Here is a 25,244-nt window from a genome sequence, read left to right on the forward strand (position 1 = left end):
AGGGAATTCCAGCTATTAGGAAGAGACAGGTAATGGGCGATTCGATCATTAGATAGCCGGGTTTGCGATGACTGGGAGAACCGCATGGTGACTTGCCTGCCTGGTGCGAAGGTTGGGGATCCCTCGAGACATCTAGATAGACTTGTGTGTATTGCTGGGAAGGAGCCGGTGGTCATGGTACATGTAGGTAACAATAACATAAGGAAGGATACGAGAGAGGTCTTGGAGGCCAAATGTAGGCTGCTAGGTAAGAGATGGAAGTCCAGGACCTCGATAGTAGCATTCTCTGAGATGCTCCCAGTTCCATGCGCAGGGCCAGTTAGACAGGCAGAACTGCAGAGTCTCAATGTGTGGATGAGACGATGATGTAGGGAGGAGGGGTTTAGATTTATTAGGAACTGGGAAAACTTTTGGGAATGGGGGAGCCTATACAGGATGGATGGGCTCCCCCCAAACCAAAATGGAAACAGATTGTTGGCACTTAACATTAAAAAGGTAGTAGAACAGTTTTTAAATTAAGGGCTGGGGGAAAGCCAACAGGTGTGGAGGAGCACATGGTTCAGACATCCCTTAGGGGAGTATCTATTAATAGAGCATCTCTATGTCCTAGTGAGGACGAGAGGATGGAAAATGATAAAATAAACGCAGGGTCTGATCAAGACAGTCAAATAAAAAAGAGTCCCATTCAACTAAAACGTGTAATGGTAGACAGCTAAAAGGAGACAAGTGTTTAAAGTGTTTATATACCAATGTTAGAAGTCTAAATAATAAAATGTGTGAACTAGAGTACCTCGTATTAAATTAGGATATTTATACAATAGGCATCACAGAAACTTGGTGGAATGAGGATAATCAATGGGATACAGTAATACCAGGGTACAAAATATATCGGAAGGTTAGAACAGGTCATGCTGGTGGGGGAGTGGCATTATATGTGAAAGAAAGTGTAGAAACAAAAGAAGTAAAACTCATAAATGAATCAAACTGTGCCATAGAATCTCTATGGATAGAAATTCCATGCTCTAATAAGAAGAATTTAGTGGTAGGGATATACTACCGACCACCCGACCAGGATGGTGATAGTGACTGTGAAATGCTCAGGGAGCTTAGAGAGGCTAGTAAAATAAAAAAACTCAATAATAATAATAATGGGGAATTTCAACTATCCCCATATTGACTGGGTACATGTCACCTCAGGAAGGGATGCTGAGATAAAGTTTCTCAACACCTTAAATGACTGCTTCTTGAAGCAGCTAGTCCTGGAACCCACCAGAGGAGAGACAATTCTTGATTTAGTCCTAAGGTGAATATAACTGGACCGCTTGGTAATAGTCATGAGGTGAATATGAAAATAGCTGGACCGCTTGGTAATAGTGACCATAATATAATTAAATTTAATATTCCTGTGGCAGGAAAAACACCACAGTGGCCCAACACTGTAGCATTTAATTTCAGAAAGGGAAACTCACAAAAATGAAGGAGGTTAGTTAAACAGAAATTAAAGGGTACAGTGCCAAATGTGAAATCTCTGCAAGCTGCATGGAAACTTTTTAAGGACACCATAATAGAGGCTCAACTTAAATGTAAACCCTAAATTAAAAAACATAGTAAGAGAACCAATAAAGAGCCACCGTGGCTAAACAACAAAGTAAAAGAAGCAGTGAGAACAAAAAGGCATCCTTTAAAAAGTGGAAGTTAAATCCTACTGAGGAAAATAGAAAGGAGCATAAACACTGGCAAATGAAGTGTAAAAATATAATTAGAAAGTCCAAAAAAGAATTTGAGGAACAGTTAGCCAAAGATTAAAAGTAACAGCAAAAAATGTTTTAAGTGCATCAGAAGCAGGAAGCCTGCTAAACAACCAGGGGGGCCACTGGACAATTGAGGTGCTAAAGGAGCACTCAAGGACGATAAGGCCATTGCAGAGAAACTAAATGGATTCTTTGCATCGGTCTTCACGACTGAGGATGGGAGGAAGATTCCCAAACCTGAGCCATTCTTTTTAGATGACAGATCTGAGGAACTGTCCCAGATCGAGGTATCATTAGAGGAGGTTTTGGAACAAATTGATAAATTAAACAGCAATAAGTCACCAGGACCAGATGGTATTCACCCAAGAGTTGTGAAGGAACTCAAATGTGAAATTGCAGAACAACTAACTGTAGTCTGTAACCTATCATTTAAATCACCTTCCGTACCAGATGAATGGAGGATAGCTAATGTGACGGCAATTTTTAAAAAGGGCTCCAGAGGTGATCCTGGCAACTACAGGCCAGTAAGCCTGACTTCAGTACCAGGCAAACTGGTTGAAACTATAATAAAAACAATATTGTCTGACATATGGATGAGCATAATTTGTTGGGAAATAGTCAACATGGTTTTTGTAAAGGGAAATCTACTAGAATTCTTTGAGGGGGTCAACAAGCATGCGGACAAAGTATAAATGGTCAGTTTTCAGAATGGAGAGAGGTAAATAGTGGTCCCCCCCCCAGGGGTCTGTTCTGGGACCAGTCCTATTCAACATGTTCATAAATGATCTGGAAAAAGGGGTAAACAGTTAGGTGGCAAAATTTACAGATGATACAAAATTACTAAAGATAGTTAAAACCCAGACAGACTGCGAAGAGCTACAGAAGGATCTCTCAAAACTGGGTAATTGGGCAACAAAATGGCAGATGAAGTTTAATGTTGATAAATGATAAATGCAAAGTAATGCACATTGGAAGGCATTATCCCAACTATACATATAAAATGATGGAGTGTAAATTAGCTGTTAGTACTCAAGAAAGAGACCTTGGAGTCATTGTAGATAGTTCTCTGAAAATGTCCACTCAATGTGCAGCTGCAGTCAAAAAAGTGAACAGAATGCTGGGAATGATTAAAAATGGGATAGATAATAGGACAGAAAATATCATGTTGCCTCTAAATAAATCCATGGTACACTCACATCTTGAATACTATGTGCAGAAGTGTTATTTACTCCTCATAATACAAAAACATGGGGTCACCAAATGAAATTAATAGGTAGCAGGTTTAAAACAAACACAAGAAAGTATTTTTTCACGCAAGTACTGTCAACCTCTGGAACTCATTGCCAGAGGATGTTGTGAAGACTAAGACCATAACAGGGTTCAAAAAAGAACTAGATAAATTCATGGAGGATAGGTCCATCAATGGCTATTAACCAGGATGGGCAGGGATGGTGTCCCTAGCCTCTGGTTGCCAGAAGCTGGGAATGAGTGACAGGGGATGGATCACTTGCTGATTACCTGTTTTGTTCATTCCCTCTGAGGCACCTGGCATTGGCCACTGTTGGAAGAAAGGATACTGGGCTAGATGGACCTTTGGTTTGACCCAGTAGGGCCATTCTTATGTTCTTATAATAATAAGTAAAAGCTCAGAACAGTTACTCATAAGGGAGAAAAACTTGTTCTTGGGTCAGTTTTTGGGGAAAAGAAAAAAACAATTATAAAACAAACATGTTGTGCTTTAGACGTTGTCTGTGGCAAACTTTAGTGATGCTATGCTGGACTCAAAATAGTTTAGTAACTGCTATCTGTCCTACTCTCTTTTAAACAATCCCAAAGAAACAGGGGGCAAAATCTGTATGAAAATTCTCCATGTCCCTCATCATTGTTTCACTGGAAAGAAAAGCAACGTGCCTGTAGGGCAAATACAAATCCACTGCATAAAATTGAGGCAAATGTATACCATTGAAGTCAGTGGAGTGATGACGGGCTTAAGTTGGCTCACTGTGCTTAGGTAAATACGCTTTGTCTACTGAAGTTCTGAAACACGATGCTTACACAAAAGTAAATAGTAAAAGCAAGACAACTGAAAGTTATGATTATCTCCTAATTTGCATCATTGTACCAAGGTATACAATTCCAGGAAATATGCAACACAAGATTTTGATAGCTAATAACTAATTATAACAAAGGATTTTTTTGTGTGTGTGCTATTGTCAAGGCTGATTCCCCACTCTGGCTCTCCAAGTGCAGAAAGTGGGGGCCCACAAGGATTCTAAAAATTAATACTAGCCACTCCAGGCTTGTATTAAACTCCCAAGGTTACAGCTTCTCTCTGACCTGGGATGGGTAGATGCTGCCACCACCCAAGTGCAAAAAAACCCTTTTGACCAGGAAGGAGCACTTGGGAATTCCTCCCTGTGGGGTACCCTCAAGCCCTTTCACCCCCACCTCTGGGGAAGAGCTGAGAAAGAAAACAAAGGAAATCAGCTGTTGCCACCAGCTAATTAATCAACATGCACAAACCTTTTAGAACACAAAAATCCAACCCTGTTCTTAAAAAAGGAAATTTTTATTAAAAAGAAAAAGAAAGGAAATACATCTGGAATTTAGGCTTTTTGCTAGATTAAAAAAAAATTACAAAATTAAGCTTTCTTGAGGTCCAGCTTAAAGGTTAAAGCAAAACAAAAGTACCTGGGGTTAGCCCAGAGAAGTCCACAAGCCATAAAGAAATAAAAGAGATAAACCTAATCACGTCTTCCTAGATATTTCCTGATCTACTTACATATCTGGGGATTTCAAATAAGTGGTTTCTAGGTATGATCTGATGGTTTTTCATACCTGGCTTAAAGCTTCTTACAGCATAGTCCCAGCCCTGTCCCTGCTCTCCAGGAGAACCACAGACAGAAAAAGGGGAGTCTTGTTTCAATTTTAAAAAGTTCTAGCCTTTCCATTGGCTCTTTTGGCCAGGTGCCCACTCAATTTCTTTTACCTGTGCATAGCAGTCAGACTTTTTAACCTTTTACAGGTAAAGCAAGTAGAGAACAGCTACCAAGAGGGACTTTATAGCTAACTGGCTGTCTGGCTGTCCATAAAAGGAAGCTACCCTCCCCCTGCCCCTTCATTTATCACAGCTGTATATACTAGAATACTTGCTTTTCTGCATTTATGTTTGGACCTTTGTAGTATTTCTTTTAATTTGTTAAAGAAGATAAAGAATATATATTTCTTACCAAGAAATTGTGGGAGTGGCTCCTTTCTACTCCGGCCTGCTAAACAGAATTTTGAATGAAACGAGCATTGTCAATGGCATCTCCTGCATTAGCTCTGGATTACTACTTTGTGGCAAAAGTACTATTTTCGCTTCACAATTTTTTCATGGAAAAAACATCCTGTTTCCTCCCTCTCCTCCCCGAAATGAGGGGGAAATTTGTAGCCCCAAACTGGTGCTGTCCCTTCCCTTTCAAGAAAAAAAATGGTTGTGTAAGGCCTGGGCCTTAAAATCAACTGGTCTTCTGTTTAGTAGCATACGGAGAATTATATGCAGCACCAGAAACTGTTAAGAGATACAGTTTAATACAAGGGATTATGTTCTTATTTATTGGGTAAACTGCAATTTGGAATGGTTCCAGGGAATACTCCTGTAACTCACTCGCACATTTTAGGCTCCAAAATGGCTAAACAGGAAAGCAGGAAGAGTCAGTGAAAGTGCAAAGCTCCCTGAGGCTGTTTATTTTATTCAGGCCCAATCATAAAATTGTTTCCTGGCCCCAATGTGCTGCTAAGTGGAAATGCAGTCTGTGCCTGCAAAAAACTTCCTTTCACCAAAACAAACAAGCAAGAAAACATCACATGCCAATATTTTTCCTCTTCAAGAATCTAGTATAAATAACAACCTGATTTTTAACTGTTTTCACCAGTGGTGCTTAGTTTTTTTTAATACAGATCTATATGGCAACTGACCAGCTATCTCAGTTCCCAAGCATATAATGAACTTTGCAGTTCTCCTAAGGTTTTGTGAAAAAATTAAAAATATATTTCTCTGAGCCCAAAGGGCAAATAAAGTACATACCAGAATGCTTGAAAATGTAATAGCATTGTATTCTAACAAAACTTCAAACAGCAAATACCTCCCTATGAGCATGAGGAAACTGAGCTGTAAAATTACTAGTTCCTCTGCAAGAGCAAGAAACATCATGACGACAATAATAGACTGACAGAGCCTTTCCATCCTAAGTTCCATTCCTATTCACGGGAGCAGATAACCTATGCTTAAGTCCCAGTGAGCTAAACTTTAAGCATGTGCTTCAGTCCTGTCTTGAGAGAATGACTTTCTGAATCAGGGCTTAAATCCTGTTTTCATTTATTTTTAAACTTCTGACGTGACAAACATTTAAGTTCTCAATGATTGGGAGAACCGCATGGTGATATGCCTGCCTGGAGCGAAGGTTGCAGATCTCTCAAGGCATCTAGATAGGCTTATGTGTAGTGCTGGAGAGGAGCCGGTGGTCATGGTACATGCAGGTACCAACGATATGGGGAAGGATAAGAGAGAGGTCCTGGAGGCCAAATGTAGGCTGCTAGGTAAGAGATTGAAGTCCAGGACCTCCATGGTAGCATTCTCTGAAATGCTTCCAGTTCCAAGCGCAGGGCCAGTTAGGCAGAACTGTAGGGTCTCAATGCGTGGATGAGACGATGGTGCAGGGAGGAGGGGTTTAGATTTATTAGGAACTGGGGAAGCTTTTGGGAAAGCTTCCTGTAAAGGCCCTTCCTTCCTGTAAAGGCTCCCCCCAAATCAAAATGGAACCAGATTGTTGGTGCTTAAAATTAAAAAGGTTGTAGAACAGTTTTTAAACTAAGGGCTGCGGGAAATCTGACAGGTGTGAAGGAGCACGTGGTTCGGACATCCCTTAGGGGAGGATCTATAAATGGAGATTCCCTATGTCCCAATCAGGAGGAGAGGATGGAAAATGATAAAATACAGGGAGGATCTGATGAGATACAGTCAAATGAAAAAAGTCCCATTCAATTACATCATGCAATAGGGGACAGCAAAAATGACAAGTTTTTAAAATGCTTATATACCAATGCTAGAAGTCTAAATAACAAGAAGGGTGAACTAGAGTGCCTAGTATTAAATGAGTATGTTGATATAATAGGCATCACAGAAACCTGGTGGAATGAGACACAGTAATACCAGGGTACAAAATATATCGGAAGGACAGAACAGGTCGTGCTGGTGGGGGAGTGGCACTATATGTGAAAGAAAGCATAGAATCAAATGAAGTAAAAATCCTAAATGAACTAAATTGTACTATAGAATCTCTAGAGATAGTAATTCCATGCTTGAAAAATAAGAATATAGCAGTAGGGCTATATTACAGACCACCTGACTAGGACGGTGTTAGTTGCTCTCAAATGCTCAGGGAGATTAGAGAGGCTATTAAAATAAAAAAAAACCCTCAATAATAATAATGGGGGATTTCACCTATCCCCATATCACCTCAGGGAGGGATGATGAGATAAAGTTTCTTGACACCTTAAATGACTGCTTCTTGGACAAGCTAGTCCTGGAACCCACAAGAGGAGAGGCAATTCTTGATTTAGTCCTAAGTGAAGCACAGGATCTGGTCCAAGAGGTGAATATAGCTGGACCGCTTGGTAATAGTGACCATAATATAATTAAATTTAACATCCCTGAGGCGGGAAAAACTCCACAGTGGCCCAATACTGTAGCATTTAATTTCAGAAAGGGGAACTACACAAAAATGAGGAAGTTAGTGAAACAGAAATTAAAAGGTATAGTACCAAAAGGAAAATCCCTACAAGCTGCGTGGAAACTTTTTAAAGACACCATAATAAAGGCTCAATTTAAATGTATACCCGATTTAAAAAACATAGTAAGAGAACCAAGAAAGAGCCACCATCATTAAACAACAAAGTAAAAGAAACAGTGAGAGGCAAAAAGGCATCCTTTAGAAAGTGGAAGATAAATTCAAATGAGGAAAATATAAAAGAGCATAAACTCTGGCAAATGAAGTGTAAAAATATAATTAGAAAGACCAAAAAAGAATTTGAAGAACAGCTAGCCAAAGACTCCAAAACTAATAGCGAAAAAAAATTGTTTTTTAAATACATCAGAAGCAGAAAGCCTGTTAAACCACCAGTGGGGCCACTGGACAATCGAGATGCTAATGGAGCACTCAAAGATGATAAGGCCATTGTGGAGAAACTAAAGGAATTCTTTGCATCAGTCTTCACTGTTGAGGATGTAAGGGAGATTCCCAAACCTGAGCCATTATTTTTGGGTGAAAGATCTGAGGAACTGCCCCAAATTGAGGTGTCATTAGAGGAGGTTTTGGAACAAATTGATAAACTAAACAGTAATAAGTCTCCAGGACCTATGGTATTCACCCAAGAGTTCCAAAGGAACTCAAAGGTGAAATTGCAGGACTATTAACTGTCATCTGTAACCTATCATTTAAATCAGCTTCTGTACCAAATAACTGGAGGATAGCTAACGTGATGCCAATTTTTAAAAAGGTCTCCAGAGGTGACCCTGGCAACTACAGCCCAGGAAGCCTCACTTCAGTATCGGGCAAATTGGTTGAACATAATTTGTTGGGAAATAGTCAATATGGTTTTTGTAAAGGGAAATCATGCCTCACCAATCTACTAGAATTCTTTGAGGGAATCAACAAGCATGTGGACAAAGGAGATCCAGTGGATATAGTGTATTTAGATTTTCAAAAAGCCTTTGGCAAGGTCCCTCACCAAAGGCTCGTAAGCAAAATAAGCAGTCATGGGATAAAAGGGAAGATTCTCTCATGGATTGTTAACTGGTTAAAAGTTAGGAAACAAAGGGTAGGAATAAATGGTCAGTTTTCAGAATGGAGAGATGTAAATAGTGGTTCCCCCAGGGATCTGTACTGGGCCCAGTCCTATTTAACATATTCATAAACGATCTGGAAAAAGGGGTAAACACTGAGGTGGCAAAATTTGCAGCTGATACAAAACTACTTAAGATAGTTAAGTCCCAGGCAGACTGCGAAGAGCTACAAAACGATCTCACAAAACTGGGTGACAGGGCAACAAAATGGCAGATGAAATTTAATGTTGATAAATGCAAAGTAATGCACACTAGAAAACATAATCCTAACTATACATATACAATGATTGGGTCTAAATTAGCTGTTAGCACTCAAGAAAGAGACCTTGGAGTCATTGTGGATAATCTCTGAAATCATCCATTCAATGTGCAGCGGCAGTCAAAAAAACGAACAGAATGTTGGGATCATCAAGAAAGGGATAGATAATAAGACAGAAAATATCATATTGCCTCTATATTCATCCAATGTAAGCCCACATCTGCATGCAGATGTGGTTGCCCCATCTCAAAAAAGATATATTGGAATTGGAAAAGGTTCAGAAAAGAGCAACCAGAATGATTAGGGGTATAGAACGGCTTCCTTATGAGGAGAGATTAATAAGACTGGGACTTTTCAGCTTGGAAAAGAGGTGACTAAGGGGGATATGACAGAGGTCTATAAAATCATAAGTGGTATAGAGAAAGTAAATAATATCCCTTCTCATAATACAAGAAGAAGGGGTCACCAAATGAAATTAATAGGTAGCAGGTTTAAAACAAACACAAGAAAGTATTTTTTCACGCAACACACTGTCAACCTCTGGAACTCATTGCCAGAGGGTTTTGTGAAGGCCAATACCATAACGGGGTTCAAAAGGGAGCTAGATAGATTCATGGAAGATAGGTCCATCAATGGCTATTAGCCAGGATGGGCAGGAATGGAGTCCCTAGCCTTTGTTTGCCAGAAGCTGGGATTGGGTGACAGGGCATGAATCACTTGATAATAACCTGTCTGTTCATTCCCTTTGGGGCACCTGCCATTGGCCACTGTCAGAGGACAGGATAATGTACTTGATGGACCTTTGGTCTGACCCAGAATGGACGTTCTTATGTTACGAGTTTATTTGATTTGCTTCAAGACTGCTGGTTAATGAAGAGGTGTAAAGAACTGAAGATGACATAGCCACAAAAATAGTAATTTATTTTCACAGTTTTTTTTATTTATTTTTAACTTTTCCAGTATGTGAGAGAAATTTCTGCACTCAGCTTGCTATACCAGTAGCAGTATCCACAGACACAACATGTGAAAGTGAGGTATGTTGCCCATCCCAAGGAAAAGGACTCATTCCATGATCTGCCTGAATTATGACTTTGTTCCTCTCAGACTACAGCATGTTGCTACACAGAACTCATAAATGGATAATTTAACAGGCAAATGGGCATTAGGTTCCCCATCTTTAGAAAGGGTTATAGTTAGTGGTAGTTTATTTCACTGGTAAGCATGTGTTATTGGTCCCCCTCTGTGCAAATCCACAAAAGATATGATTTGTTATACCCCTCAGGTACAGAGTTTTGGTTCAAGCTGTAGCAGCTTCTTTTTTAGTTTTGGATGTTCCTTGTTCAAAACCTCAGTGTCAGCCAAAATGTCAACTGTCACATTAGGCTCCACCAGCCCATCAAGTTAAAGCTGAAGCAAGATTGAGTGTGGGAATACCTATACACAAGGTAGAGCAACCTTTTAGCCTGGAACCCAAGAACCAACACAATTTGCCACTGATACAGGCAATATGTTTTATTAACCCAAGAGGTTTGAGAAAACCTTCCCAAAAACCTTCTAAATAGCAAGAATTGATGAGGGATTTGAAATGGCTTTTTGAAAATATTCTCTAATTAAAGTTAACTCCATGAAGACACTGGCTCATGACTCCATTAAAAATTCAAACCCTAGCTTTCCTTTGTACTTCCTTGGTGAGATTGATCACTAGACCATAAGCAACACAGATATTAAATTCTTTATATGACAACATATCACCAAGTGGAAGGATTGTCCCCACTCACAAAGAGTCGTCAGAGTCCCACCTGCTTCTTATTTACTCCATTAGATAACTGCACAACAGGAGGTTGCACAGAATGAGTATCACTGTGAGTACTATGGATGCAATTTCCTTGTAGAGAACAGCACAGCTTGAATTAAATTATCAAAAATCATTTGTTACTACCCAATAAGCGAATACCTGTAAATTAAATTTACAGATACCAAAGGAATGGCTTTGCCCCCTTGCTTTTATTGTAGTAGAGAATCTAAAATCTCCCTGTGATAACATGCTGGATTAAAAATTGTAAACATTGTTCCTTAGTTTCACTCTGATTGAATGGGAAGGACTGGATATCTGATTTGTGTTACAGACAGCTGTATTGACATCTGCCAGCAACATTCTGGAATTCTTAAAATGTTCATATATTCATATATAAGTAATGTTCTCCATTACTTAATGTTTTGTCTTCCTTGTGAAGGTCAGTAAAATCTTCTTATTCCATCAATTGTTCCAGAAAACTCAAAAGCATGTCTTTATTTCTCTTCCAAAGAATGTCCATATAGAATATTTACAGAAAAAGCAGAGGTAAAAATGTCCTTGTATGAAGCTGCAAGACAACCACATATATTGCTAGACTTGGATGGTTTTGGATTTACTACTTGTCTGTAATTAAGAAGGTACAGAAGTCTTTGCCCTGTTATGAGGTTTTGAACTGTATTTTGCACTAAGAGAACCAAAGTGTTGGTGGCCAGTGTAATGCTACTAGGATTTCCAAAAAAATTTTGTGGCCTTATCCTCTGAAGCACTTTAAAATAGCAAATGGGAAGGAGTACATAGTATGAATCTGGTCCATTTCTGAATCAGAGCATCCATGCCCAAAATTTCAGGATGACATGTCATGGAGTAATTTCCTGTTATTACTATACATGGAGGAGGTGTACTGGTCCATCTCTGGGACTCCCAACATCTCAATCACCTTTATGAATACCTCCCAGTTCAGGCTCAATCAATGTGGTCCATCTCTCTTCCACTCAGTCAGCTGGTTTTGTTATTTAATATGCCTTTGATGTACGAGGCTTTTAAGGAGCTTAGAATCCAATCTGTTCAAAGAGAAGCCAAGCTTCTCCATTAGTTTTTAGCTCCTGATTTTTCAGCCTCCAGTCCATGAGGAGTGCATGTGTGAGACAGCCTGGATCCCTGCCCAGTCCTGAGCAATACAGAGGGCATCCACCCATCCATCCCATCACAGCAGCCCCTAGTTCTTCTTATGATTACGGTCAGAAAAAGAGAAAATGGCACCATACTACTGCAAATGTCTTCCAATTATAGATGGGTATGCACTGCAACGTTTGCATCTACATCTCATTTGTGAGGGGTGTTTGGATCTTGAGTTTTGGGTCAGACCCATCTTTAGAGTTATATGTGCTTAGTTTGCTAATGTCAAGATGAAGACTATAGAGCCTATACAGCTGTGGATAGGCAAGCTGTATTAATTTATTCTTGCATTAAGAACAGAATTGCCCATTTACGTTCTGCTTCCACATTCCTTCTTTTTCAGTGATATATGAAGCAGTCCGAACGCAGCTTGATTTTCAGACAACCCCTTGAATTTGCAATTATGGCACCTAGTGTACTTTAAATATTCTCTTGCAGACTGAATTAATTTGACAAGGACGTTACTTATATGGAATAAGTACCTAAATCTGTAAAATGTTGGGGGGGGGGAAGGAAAGATGGAGTTGCAATGGCTAAGAACCATTTAAGATTAAGCCTTAAAATGGAATGCTATAATGTCATTCACTAAAGGATCACTCTTCCAAAATTAACTGCATTTGGAAAGGTTGATGATCTGCAAATATCTCATGGTTAGATACCACACTGAGTGGTGCCTTAGAAATACCAAAGATTGGATTTTGGATCAATCTCTTTTATTCTGTTATAATTTAGGGACTAAGTTGCACAGTAATATTCTCACACATTCTAACACACCACTCCATAATTTATACACAAAGGTGCCTTCAAGTGATTAGTTATTTTGAGTATTCAACTTGAGATATCATAAAAAGGGGCAGATCACAAGGCAAGTGCTCAACACTTCCTAAAAACTGAGTCTCTTTAAAATGTTGCAAGTTGCACAATCAAAGGCAGGGGCATCCAGCCCAAATTACTTCTCAGTTTTGAACATTTAGACTTAAGAACCCAATTCCACCCTCCCACAACCCGTTTATCCAGTTGTAATTGAGGACAAAATTTAGGAGAAGAAAGCCAAAGTTCCCAAACTGTAAATAGTAATAATATTAAAATAATAACAGGCTTTAATATAGCATATTACAGCTGAGCATTACCTTTAGGGTCACCTAAAACTGAACCAAAGGCACTGATCACCACATCTGTCTTCAAACGGACAATCTGATCCTCATCTTCAATCCAGTGTCCAGTTTCAGCTTGCTCAGTTCGAACAAATTCCATAGCAACAATTCGTCCACCTTTCACTACAACCTTCCGAGGTGAGAGGAAAGGCAGAAATTCACACTTTTCTTCTTTTGCAAGTTCCATCTGTAGAAAAAGGAAAGTCATACAAAGATTATGATGTCTTCATAAAAAAATTTTGATTCATGAAGTTTGCATATATTCCATATCTAGCAAAAAATATTGCTGTGTAGGGCTACAGTCTACTTACTCCAAAGTCTCCAATGATATTGAGTGGATCAGCATATCCACTTATGGAGAAGAGTATTAATTTTTCATATTTTCTCCTCTGTTACTCTGGATTTAGACTGGCGTGGTCACTTTGATGTCAGTGGACTTACCCTATGTAAAAAGGTATGTTGGTCTTTAAGGACAGGTCTAGGTGAGCACAGACTCAGTACTGACTGCAGCCTAGATGGAGGGTAGGCCTGCACTGAATGCTAGGTAGAAGTGGTAGTAAATTGGGGGCGGGAGCAGGGTTTTATCAAAAATAAACTAAATTTTCCTCTGAAAAAATAATTTGACAAAATTTGTCAATGTTCCAACATATTTTTGAAACAAAGAGTTATGGGAAAACACCTCCATTTCTTATAAACAAAAGATTTTGGTTAAAGAAAAATCATTCTGAAATTTTCCCCACTTTCTTACTTTTTCCAAAAGTTGTTGGATTATTATCAGAAGGTGCTCAACACTTTCTAAAAATCTGGCCCCTTCAAAGTGTCTCAAAGTGCACAACCAAGTAATGTCAGATGCTGAAACATTGTTTTCCTTCTGAAAGTAGGAAAAGTTGAGAAAGAGTAAGAAAATGTGGGAAAACCTACTTTTTATACCACCTTTATACTGTTTAAAATAGTAAACACCTATTTTAAACAGTAAAAGGCATGAAAAATAAGATCTCTTCCAACTTCTTTAGTTTCTCCTCCCTAAAATTTTTTAAAAATAATTTGTTGTTTTAAAATACCACAGGAATGAAGACTCATAGATCCATATACTTTAAGACCAGAAGGGACCATCCTGATACGACTTCCTGCACATTGCAGGCCTCAGAACCTCACCTACCCACTCCTGCAATATGCTCATCCTCTGTCTGAATTACTGAAGTCCTCAAATCTTGATTTAAAGATTTCAAGTTACAGAGAATCCACCATTTACTCTAGCTCAAGCCAGAAATGACCTACGCCCCACTATACTGCAGAGAAAGGGTGAAAAAAAACCCCAAAACAGGACCTTTGCCAATTTGACTTGGGGAAAGATTCCTTCCCAACCACAAATATGACAAGCAGTTAGACCCTGAGCATGTGGGCAAGACCCATCAACCAGATCCTGGCAAAGAATTCTCTATAGTAACTCAGAGCCCTCCCTATCTAGTGCCCCATCTATCTGGCTGCTGAAGATATTTGCTAATAGCAGTTGCAGATGGGCCATATGCCTTTATAGACAATCTCATAATACCATGCCCCTCCTAAATTTATCAATCTCAGTCTTGAAACAAGTTAGATTGTGTGTCCCCACTACTCCCCTTGAAAGACTGTTCCAAAACTATACTCCTCTGATGGTTAGATACCTTTCTCTAATTTCAAGCCTAAGCTTTTTGATGACCAGTTTATATCCATTTGTTCTTGTGCCAACACTGACCCTTAGGTAATTCATTTCCCTCCCTGGTATTTATCCCTCTGATGTATTAATGGACAGCAATTTTATCTCCCCTCAGCCTTCCTTTTGTAAGGCTAAACAAGCCAAGCTCCATAAATCTCCATTAGGTAGTTTTTCCATTCCTCTGATCATCCTAGTATCCCTTTTCTGTACCTGTTCCAGTTTGAATGAATCTTTCTTAAACATGGGAGACCAGAACTGCACACAGTAATCCAGATGAGGTCTCACCAGTGCCTTGTACAATGGTAATAACACTTCTCTATCTCTACTGAAAATACCTTGATAGATGCATCCTTGGATTGTATTAGCCTTTTTTATGGCTGCATCACATTGGCATCTTACAGTCATCCTGTGATCCACCAACATACCCAGGTCTTTCTCCTCCTCTATCACTTCCACACGATAAGTCCCCAGCTTATAGATATCATCCACAGGAATTTTTGCTAAGTGTATGATGCTGCACTTCGCACAATTAAACTTCATCCCCTTTCTATTATTCCAGTTTTCAAGGTCATCCAAATCTTCTTGTATGCTATTCCAGTGCTTTGTGTCATCAGCGAATTGTATTAGCACATTCCCACTTTTTGTGCCAAGATCATAAACAAAAATATTAAATAAGATTGGTCCCAAGACTGATCCCTACGGAACTCTGCTGGAACCTCCCTCCAGTCTTTTCAGGTTTACCAGCAGTAGTCTCCCCTTTAACCAGTTCCTTACCCATCATCTTTGGATTCTCATATTAATCACCAACTTCTCTAATTTAACTAATAATTTCCCATGTGGAACTGTAGCAAATGCTTTCCTGAAATCCAGGTAGTTTAGAACTACTGCATTTGCTATGTCTAGAAAATTGATTAGGTTGGTCTGGCACAATCTACCTTTTGTAAAACCTTGTTGTATGTTATACCAATTACCATTTACCTTTGTCTTTAATTACTCTCTCTTTCAAAATTTGTTCTAAGTACTTGCATACAATTGAGGTCAATTAATGAGCCTGTAGTTTCCCGTATGACTTCCTCTCCCCCCACCCCCTTCTTAAATATAGGTACTATATTTGAAATTCTCCAGCCAGGATTTGGCCCTACATGATTGTATGACAAATAACCTCTTCCATACCTATGATATTCTACAGCATTTCAGCATCTGGCAGTGTTTGAAACGTCAATAATGGCTATGCTTGATTAGGGGCAATTTTTACTTTATTAATTTCTAATCTGTAATATGATTTAGTTAATAGGTATAATTACAGACTTTATGAATGACAACTTTAAGAAAATACAAAGATTTGCACATACACTCACAAAGAGATCATGGGAGTCTGAATACTGATGAATTGAAAAACAGATCAGTTAATTACATTTTATCTCAATAAGCTTTCTTTTTTTTTAAGAATGCCCCACCCCAATTTGAGTGTTTGCTTTATGGCAAGGAAAATAGAAGTAAATTATGCACATTGAAAAATTACATTGCTTATTGTGTACCATCATCCCATTTGTGTAACTATTAGGTCTCCAAAGATGTACACTTTCTCTTGAAAAGACAGGACCATTTTCACATAAATTCCATGACTGAGGTACATTACATGTCTCATTAGTATAAATTATGCAGCAATCCAAAGTATGCGCCACATAAATTATAACCAAATAAGACCACCAAAATCTAATAATTAAAGACAAATAAAAAAGATTTCATAATAAAAAATGTTTATCAAAATCAAGTTAAGCATAGAAATATATGCTCAATGCCATCACTCCCCAGCCTTTGATAGGAATAAAAAACACAAAGAATTTTAACTAACCTTTTTACATGTCTTTATACCTTCCTTTGATTGGATCACTGTGATACATTAAGTATGTCCCAGAATTGCACCTTTTTTGGGAAATCAGATTCCTGAAAAGTCACCAGTAATACTAGAATGGCCCATAATGATTCAGGTATGCCTCATCATTTGATATCTAGGGTGCATATGTGTGTTTAAACATTTCTAAATATTTTAGAGTTTATAAACAAAGGACCAAAATTTGCCCTCAGATACGCAAGCGCAACTTTTATTGACTTCACGGAGACTTGCACAAGCATAACTGAGGGTATAATTTGACACAGGCACAACATAAAATGAGCCTCAGACTTTGAATAAACATTTACAAATTTCAATTTCATTTTGATGAATTAAACCTTATGTAACAGTGTTTTAAGTGCTTTGCACAAGTTGGGCCTGTATAAATAACAATGATAATCAGTGTTCCATCTCATAAAATCAGTCATGTTACTACTACAAAAACATTCTGATTGTTCAGTTTTACCTCCTCAGGGACAGCCCTGATATTAGTGAATCCCTTTCTGAAGACCACAAATACACGGCGAGCTCCACAGCGTAAAGCAGATGTTGCACAATCAAAAGCAGTGTCTCCTGCTCCAAGTACAATTACAGTTCCCTGTATCAATGGCAATGGAGAGTGACAGGCACACATTCCTGAATGATGAAAAGAAAACCCCATTTTCAAGTAGAGAACCATTTCTGCATGACAACTCAAAAGATACTTGTACTCAAAGCAGTGTAAAATTGCATCTTGCAGTTTCCAAGCATGGAGTGTCACTATCAAATTATTCTGCTTCATTGAAAGACAGTTTTATTCCCACTTTTAAGATATGCTCATATACGTAATTTCATAGCCAGTACCCTTAGCAGCAGTGCCTGCCCATCATGGAGGGTTATAAACTACAATACATTTTTAAGAATGTAGGCTCTGTCATACTGTATTCAATCAATTTGAGATCATCATTCAAAAATTAAATTTTGACTACTTTCATCAGATTCATTATTCTCCTAAGTAAAAACCATTTTTATAGTTTATAAAGAGTGGCACTCTGTATTTTTCTAACAGCTTTTGATTTGTTTATTGCCCCATCTGATAATTTAATAATATTGGTCTCAGCCATATAAATTAAGTAACTTTTATAAAAGACTCTGAATATATCATGATTATGGCATGGTTCTCATAAACCATTCCCTATGGCAGCTGAACATGATGCAGTAAGATTATTATTCTTACAATAATTTCTAGGGGACCTTGTTCTGAACTAAGTGCTTAATCTATATTGGTTTTCTACAGACTTTATTTGCAAAAAGAAACAGAGAGAATTAGGACTTTCTAAGTGTTCATTATCCAGGGCGCTCTATTTGATAATTCGCTTATAAGAGATTCTTAAGTAAAACCAAAATGCATGTACTCCATATATTGGATTGCACTTCAGCATCAATTTAAATGTAACTAACTGATGATTAGACAAATTACAGTAATTTAAAAAATTATAGCATAAATAATATAAAGCTATAATCTCAATGAGTTGGTGATAGTTTCATTCAGAAGAGTTTGTGTTGACCATATAATCAGTGCTCTGTAAGTCTTAACTTTGTGCTATAACAGTTGTGAATTTTCACAGCAAGGATTCAGAAGCACAAATATCAATTTCTTTCAAGAAAATAATACTTTAAATTTAAATTCACAACAGAAGAACAAAGATATCCTGATCCCCAAAACCCTCTCCACTTGGAAAAGGTTCCATAGACTGCAAGACTCGGTCATTTTTCCATGTGCCTATGGCATGGGGCTTTGATTACTTTACTATATATATTTCTGTCTAGAATAATTTATCTCCAAAATGAATTCAATCCAATGAAAGGTGGTAGATTGACAGCAATGGAAAATGAACTCCTTTATTTTATCAAAGAACAAGCACAATATGGGAGATGACAGTGCAAGGCATGCCTATGACAACATTCCAACATGCCTAGAAATACCACTTCAGATGAACAAGAAGTCTAGTCACAATACCATTCAGATCTTGGTTTCTCTCCCAGATAAGGTCCCAATCCGGCAAATGACTCCACATGGGTGCAGAGATCTGCCCATACATAATGACTTGTAGGATTGGGGCCTAAAAGTTAATGGGGATACTCACATGTATAAATCTTTGCAGGATTGGAGGCTTAAATGGGGGGCATGTATAGATATTTGTATTTCACACACATTTATTTTAATGTGGAGGCCTATTTCTTGGAACCAATTTGAGGGAATATAAATTCATAAGCAATGGAGCTGAAAATTGAAAGAGTTTAGGTGGAGTGTTGCAAATAGGGAGAAAATATATATATCGTGGGGGAGTCTAATCTCTGGAGAATTGTCATCTTGGAAATAAGAAGAAAAATATTGTGTTAGGTGACTAAATATTATTTTCAAATTCTGTGTTTTAAATAGCATGAAGTGCTTAGAGCCTTGGACAGGCACCAGAAAAAGCAATGTATGTAAAATAGATAAATTTATTAATGTAGGATTCCAAATACCTACAGAGTATTGATGAAATTATTTTATAGTGATTTAAGAAATTGGTCTGTTTCCTCAAAATTTATACTTAGTCTTTTTAGAATAAATTAAATAAAATTCATTTTATCTTCTAGCAAATACAATATGCTCCCTCAGTGAGAGATGGCATTTTTAATGAACATGCATCCCGATCTTGCAAACACGTATGTATGTGAGTAACTAAGTATACATGTCATCCCACTGAGTTCTGTATTGTATTTTAGAATATAAATCTCAGTATTTTATAACTGTTTCAAGGTAGTGGTTTTTATTTTATATGGTTTTATTTTTATTAAATCAACAAATGTTTTATAGCTTTATAGTTCTTCATCACATCTATTTTAACCAAGTCTTTCTCAATGATTTCCTTCCTCCCCCCTCCCCATTTTTGTTTCTACATTTATTTTCAGCATACGAAAATGGACAAAAGTAACCTATTTAACATAGAAGATGAGGGATGGAATAGAGAAGGGATAAATCTTTCTTTCTGCAACACTTCCACTTTGTACTAAAAAGGGTTAACATAAAATTTCACTTTTATAAGCAGAAAATAAAGTTCCTGCAACAGACCATTTGTGCAAGCTGTTGTTTGTGGGAAACTGTGTTAAGAACATAAGAACAGCCATACTGGGTCAGACCAAAGGTCCATCTAGCCCAGTATCCTGTCCTCTGACAGTGGCCAATGGCAGGTGCCCCGAAGGGAATGAACAGACAGGTTATCATAAAGTGATCCATGCCCTGTCACCCAATCCCAGTTTCTGGCAAACAGAGGTTAGGGACACCATTCCTGCCCATCCTGGCTAATAACCACTGATGGACCTATCTTCCACGAATTTATCTAGCTCCCTTTTGAACCCCATTATAGTATTGGCCTTCACAACCCCTCTGGCAAGGAGTTCCAGAGGTTGACAGTGCGTTGTGTGAAAAAAATACTTTTTTGTGTTTGTTTTAAACCTGCTACCAATTAATTTCATTTGGTGGCCCCTTGTTCTTGTATTATGAGGAGGAATAACTAACACTTCCTGATTTACTTTCTCTATACACCACATGATTTTATAGACCTCTATCATATTCCTCCTTGGTCACCTCTTTTCCAAGCTGAAAAGTCTCAGTCTTATTAATCTCTCCTCATATGGAAGCCGTTCTATACCCCTACTCATTTTTGTTGCTCTTTTCTGAACCTTTTCCAATTCTAATCTTTTTTGAGATGGGATGACCACATCTGCATGCAGTATTCAAGGTGTGGGCGAACCATGGATTTATATACAGGCAATATGATATTTTCTGTCTTATTATCTATCCCTTTCTTGATGAGTCCCAACATTCTGTTTGCTTTTTTGCAAAAAAATGTGCAGCTGCACATTGAGTGGATGATTTCAGAGAACTATCCACAATGACTCCAAGATCTCTTTCTTGAGTGGTAACAGCTAATTTAGACCCCATCATTTTATATGTATAGTTACGATTATGTTTTCCAATGTGCATTACTTTGCATTTATCAACATTACATTTCTTCGCCATTTTGTTGCCCAGGCACCCAGTTTTGTGAGATTCTTTTGTAGCTCTTCGCAGTCTGCCTGGGACTTAGCTATCTTGAGTAGTTTTGTATCAGCTGCAAATTTTGCAACCTCAGTGTTTATCCCTTTTTCCAGATCGTTTATGAATATGTTAAATAGGACTGGGCCCAGTACAGATCCCTGGGAGAACCACTATTTACATCTCTCCATTCTGAAAACTAACCATTTATTCCTACCCTTTGTTTCCTAACTTTTAACCAGTTACCAATCCATAAGAGAACCTTCCCTCTTATCCCATGACTGCCTATTTTGCTTAAGAGCTTTTGGTGAGGGACCTTGCCAAAGGCTTTCTGAAAATCTAAATACACTATATCCACTGGATCTCCTTTGTCCGCATGCTTGTTGATCCCCTCAAAGAATTCTAGTAGAGTGGTGAGGCATGATTTCCCTTTACAACACCATGTTGACTATTTCCCAACAAATTATGTTCATCTATGTGTCTGACAATTTTGTTCTTTATGATAGTTTCAATCAATCTGCCCAGTACTGAAGTGAGGCTTACTGGCCTGTAGTTGCCAGGGTCACCTCTGGAGCCCTTTTTAAAAATTGCTGTCACATTAGCTATCCTTCAGTCATTTGGTACAGAAGCTGATTTAAATGATAGGTGACAATTAGTAGTCCTTCAATTTCACCTTTGAGTTCCTTCAAAACTCTTGGGTGAAATACCATCAGGTCCTGGAGATTTATTATTGTTTAATTTATCAATTTGTTAAGTAAACAGGCAGCCACATTCAACACACTGTGAACTTTCTGAATGGTCTTCAGGTGCGGTTCCATGGAGAGCACATTGAACTGATCCGTTCTGTAGGTGATAATGGCATAACTATTGTATACAGATTGTACTGTATATAAGCTTGGATAACTGAATATAGAAATAATCATTTGACTAACACATGGTCATATACTGTAATGCCCAGTCAGACAGTGTGTGATTTTATTTTTTAAGAGGACAATTTTTAATGTTTAAAAAGGCATAATACAACCCATAACCTATATAGACTACTGTTTCTCAAGTTTTCAAGCTGGCAACCCCTTTTTTAACCTCAAAAGTTTTCATGACCACCTTACATTTATTAGAAAAGTGCATAAAATGTATCAGTGATAATCATGATAAGCCTATGTAATTTATCCAAATATAATTTGATGTTAATATTTATAATTTAGTATATAATTATGTATAGCAATTTATAATCTCTCTCTCTCTTGCTCTCTAAATTTATTTCATTTTCTTTGTTGTAGAATTGTAACCAAATTTTCAAATCACAGAATGACTTATGCTTTAGATCGTTGTGTCGCAGCCTCCCTGATTGTCTTTTATCATCCCTAAGAGGGCTGTGACACAACGATCTAAACCATACATACTTCTGCATCTACACATGCGCCTTTATTGGATGTTCCACTGTACAAGTTTCTGTGTAGTGTGGAACTCCACTAAGTACTAATATAATTGCTAACCCTCTACTGAACATGTTTTAAACGATATATTTTATATACACACACCTGGTTTACTTGCCATTGCTACCAGTGGTAGAAAATCTTTAGATGTGTAGAAACCTTGGTCCATTCTCAGTCCTTGGAATATACCATCTTTGTTTGGTTCTGGTAAACCTAATACATATAATTTTAAGCAGATCATTTAGAAAACTTCAAAGATCAAAAAACAAGAGGTAAGCAGGACAAACAGTCTTAAAACCCTCCAAAATACCAACAGTTTTACCAAACCAGGGGCCTTACCAAACCACCTTGCATCCAAAAATAACATCACGGTGCTAACCAGTCAGTTTAATCAATTAGGAAGGGGCATAAGTACCAGAATTGCATATCTGCCCTGAGCACATTTGTACATCATCATCAGTGGCTGTTCTTGATTTATTTTCAGGAACCTGCAAGTTCTTATTGGTCTTTATATATTTATGGTTATTAATAACATAGTTGTACAGCAACAGTATGCGATAAGGTAGAGAGACTTCACAATTAAACCAAAACATTGCAAAGGATGTCTTTCTATTTCTGTGCAGCTGGGTAGCAGAGAAAATGGATTAGCTGGCATGGGAGTTAGGAAGTTATTTTTCATCCAAATTGAATGAAATAACATGACATTTTCAACAAAAGTCTGGACTTCTATATCTAAACAGGAAACAAGTTAACAAAATACTCTCTAATACATTAACTTTTAAAATAATTAGATAACTGAGGTATGTAATTGTAAAATAATTAGTAATTATATAGTATAAAAAACTGAACAAAACATTTTTTCATTGGAAAGTACTGACTCATAAAAATGGAAACTGTTCGTGGGAAAAAGTTGATTTTGATTAATTTCCCAATTTGAAAAAAGAACTGGGGAATGAGCGGGGGTGGGCTGGGGGGGGGGGAACGGGAGTTGCCTCTTTACTGTTCATGCCTTTTTCCAAATCATTTATGAATATGCTGAATAGCACTGGTCCCAGTACAGATTTTTGGGGGACCCTGCTATTTACCTCTCTCCAGTAAGAAAACTGACCATTTAGTCGTATCCTTTGTTTCCTATCTTTTAACCAGTTACTGATCCATGAGATGACCTCCCAAGATTGCTTATTATCTCATGACTGCTTACTTTGCTTAAGAGCCTTTGGTGAGGGGCCTTGTCAAATGTTTACTCAAAGTCCAAGTTGCAACATTACCCAGGGTACAATCTGGACTAGTGAACAGCTGTTAGTACCTTGTATAATGGTACTAACACTTCCTTGTCTCTACTGGGAATACCTTGTCTGATGCATCCTAGGACTTCATTAGCCCTTTTCATGGCCACATCACATTGATGGCTCATAGTCATTCTGTGACAATACATCCAGGTCTTTCTCCTCCTCTATCGCTTCCAACTGACAAGTCCCCAGCTTATAGTTTGTTGTTAGTCCCAAAATGCATGACCTTGAACTTTGCACTATTACATTTCATCCCATTTCTATTACTCCAGTTTACAATGTCATCCAGATCTTCTTGTATGATATTCCAGTCCTCCTCTGTATTGGTTATACCTCCCTTCTTTGTGTCATCCGCAAATTTTATTAGCACACACTCACTTTTTATGAGAAGGTCAATAATAAAAATGTTAAATAAGATTGGTCCCAAGACATCGATTCCTCATTTTTTAAATTACTTTTCCTCCTCTTTGAGGATCCTCTCCACCTGGGGTTCAGGTTACAGCCAGTCTGTTTCTTTGCCAAGATGTAAATTATTCACTCACACCCTTCTTTCTGCCAAAGAATGGCCACTTAATCAAGTGATAGTCCATTTGATTTTGTTGACACTTGGCTGAGTCATCAGTTTGCCTTTTTGTCTCTGAGGAACGGATTTGTGCTGCTTCCCCAGATTTGGAATATGCCTTAATAATATCATACAATAGAATCTTATAACTTTACAAACAAGGTTGCCACACATATTTTACCAGGACAATAATCATCAGCAAACTATGAATTTTCAAACAATACCTCACAAGACATACTTTGTACATACTTTATCATAGTCTTGTAAAAGTGGTCAACACAGGGGTACAGTCTGTCACACAAGTACATTATATCCACTATATCACCCTTGTCCACATGTTTCTTGACACCCTCAGAGAACTCTAACAGATTGGTGAGGCATGATTTCCCTTTACAAAAGCAGTGTTGACTCTTCCCCAAGATATTGTGATCATTTGTGTTTCTATTCATTCTGTTCTTAACTATAGTTTCAACCAATTTGCCTGGTACTGGAGTTACGGTTTAATGGCCTGTAATTGCCAGGATCACCTCTGGATCCCTTTTTAAAAATAGGCGTTAAAATAGCTATCCTCCAGTCATCTGGTACAGAGGATGATTTAAGTGATAGGTAACACACCATAGTTTGCAGTTCTGTAATTTCGTATCTGAGTTCCTTCAGATTTAGTCCTGGTGACTTATTACTGTTTAATTTATCAATTTGTTCCAAAACCTCCTTTACTCACACCTCAATCTGGGACAGTTCATCAGATGTCACCTAAAAAGAATGGCTGAAGTGTGGAAACCTCCCTCACATCCTCTTCAGTGAAGACCGATGCAAAGAATTAATTTAGTTTTTCTGCAACAGCCTTGTCTTCCTTTAGTGCTCCTTTAGCACCTCAATCATCCAGTGGTGGATTGTTTGGCAGGCTTCTTGCTTCCAATGTACTTACTCTTCAATTTCTTTTTTGGCATGATTCATGATTTTTGAACACTTGTGGCTGGAAATACTACATGTCTATAGCTAGATGTTGAGAAAAATCAGGAAAGGAAATACTTGTGCAAATTCAGTGTATAGCAGATTAGAACCCCTGAACATCATACTTTCTCTGAAAGTAAGAACATTCACTAATGAACAATGAATAAGGGATAGGCGGAGGTGCTGCCAGTTAATTGGTGTGTATTTATTAAGAGTATGTAAAATATGTATATGAAATGGTCCAAAAATTGTACAGATCGTGATTGCTCTTTCTCCCCTGCTATTCATATGTTTTATCATTCTAAATTGGGTACCACAATAAGCAGCCT

At 37.9% G+C, this 25,244-nt stretch overlaps 1 protein-coding gene across 15 annotated transcripts in view; it reads right to left on the minus strand.

The window, feature by feature from the left end:
• The window catches only part of DPYD (dihydropyrimidine dehydrogenase), a 612,292-nt gene that overhangs the window by 264,851 nt on the left and 322,197 nt on the right, over positions 1 to 25,244 (minus strand). For all 15 annotated transcript variants that reach the window (XM_065555590.1, XM_065555591.1, XM_065555592.1 and 12 more), the window contains 3 exons: positions 22,216 to 22,323; positions 17,078 to 17,247; positions 12,998 to 13,208 (listed from right to left, as the gene is read on the minus strand). In XM_065555590.1, coding sequence (XP_065411662.1) covers positions 12,998 to 13,208; positions 17,078 to 17,247; positions 22,216 to 22,323 — 489 coding nt within the window. The remainder of the gene's footprint in view (positions 1 to 12,997; positions 13,209 to 17,077; positions 17,248 to 22,215; positions 22,324 to 25,244) is intronic.

The sequence above is a fragment of the Chrysemys picta genome, chromosome 8 (assembly GCF_011386835.1).
Source record: "Chrysemys picta bellii isolate R12L10 chromosome 8, ASM1138683v2, whole genome shotgun sequence".
In the NCBI taxonomy this organism is placed as follows: domain Eukaryota; kingdom Metazoa; phylum Chordata; order Testudines; family Emydidae; genus Chrysemys; species Chrysemys picta.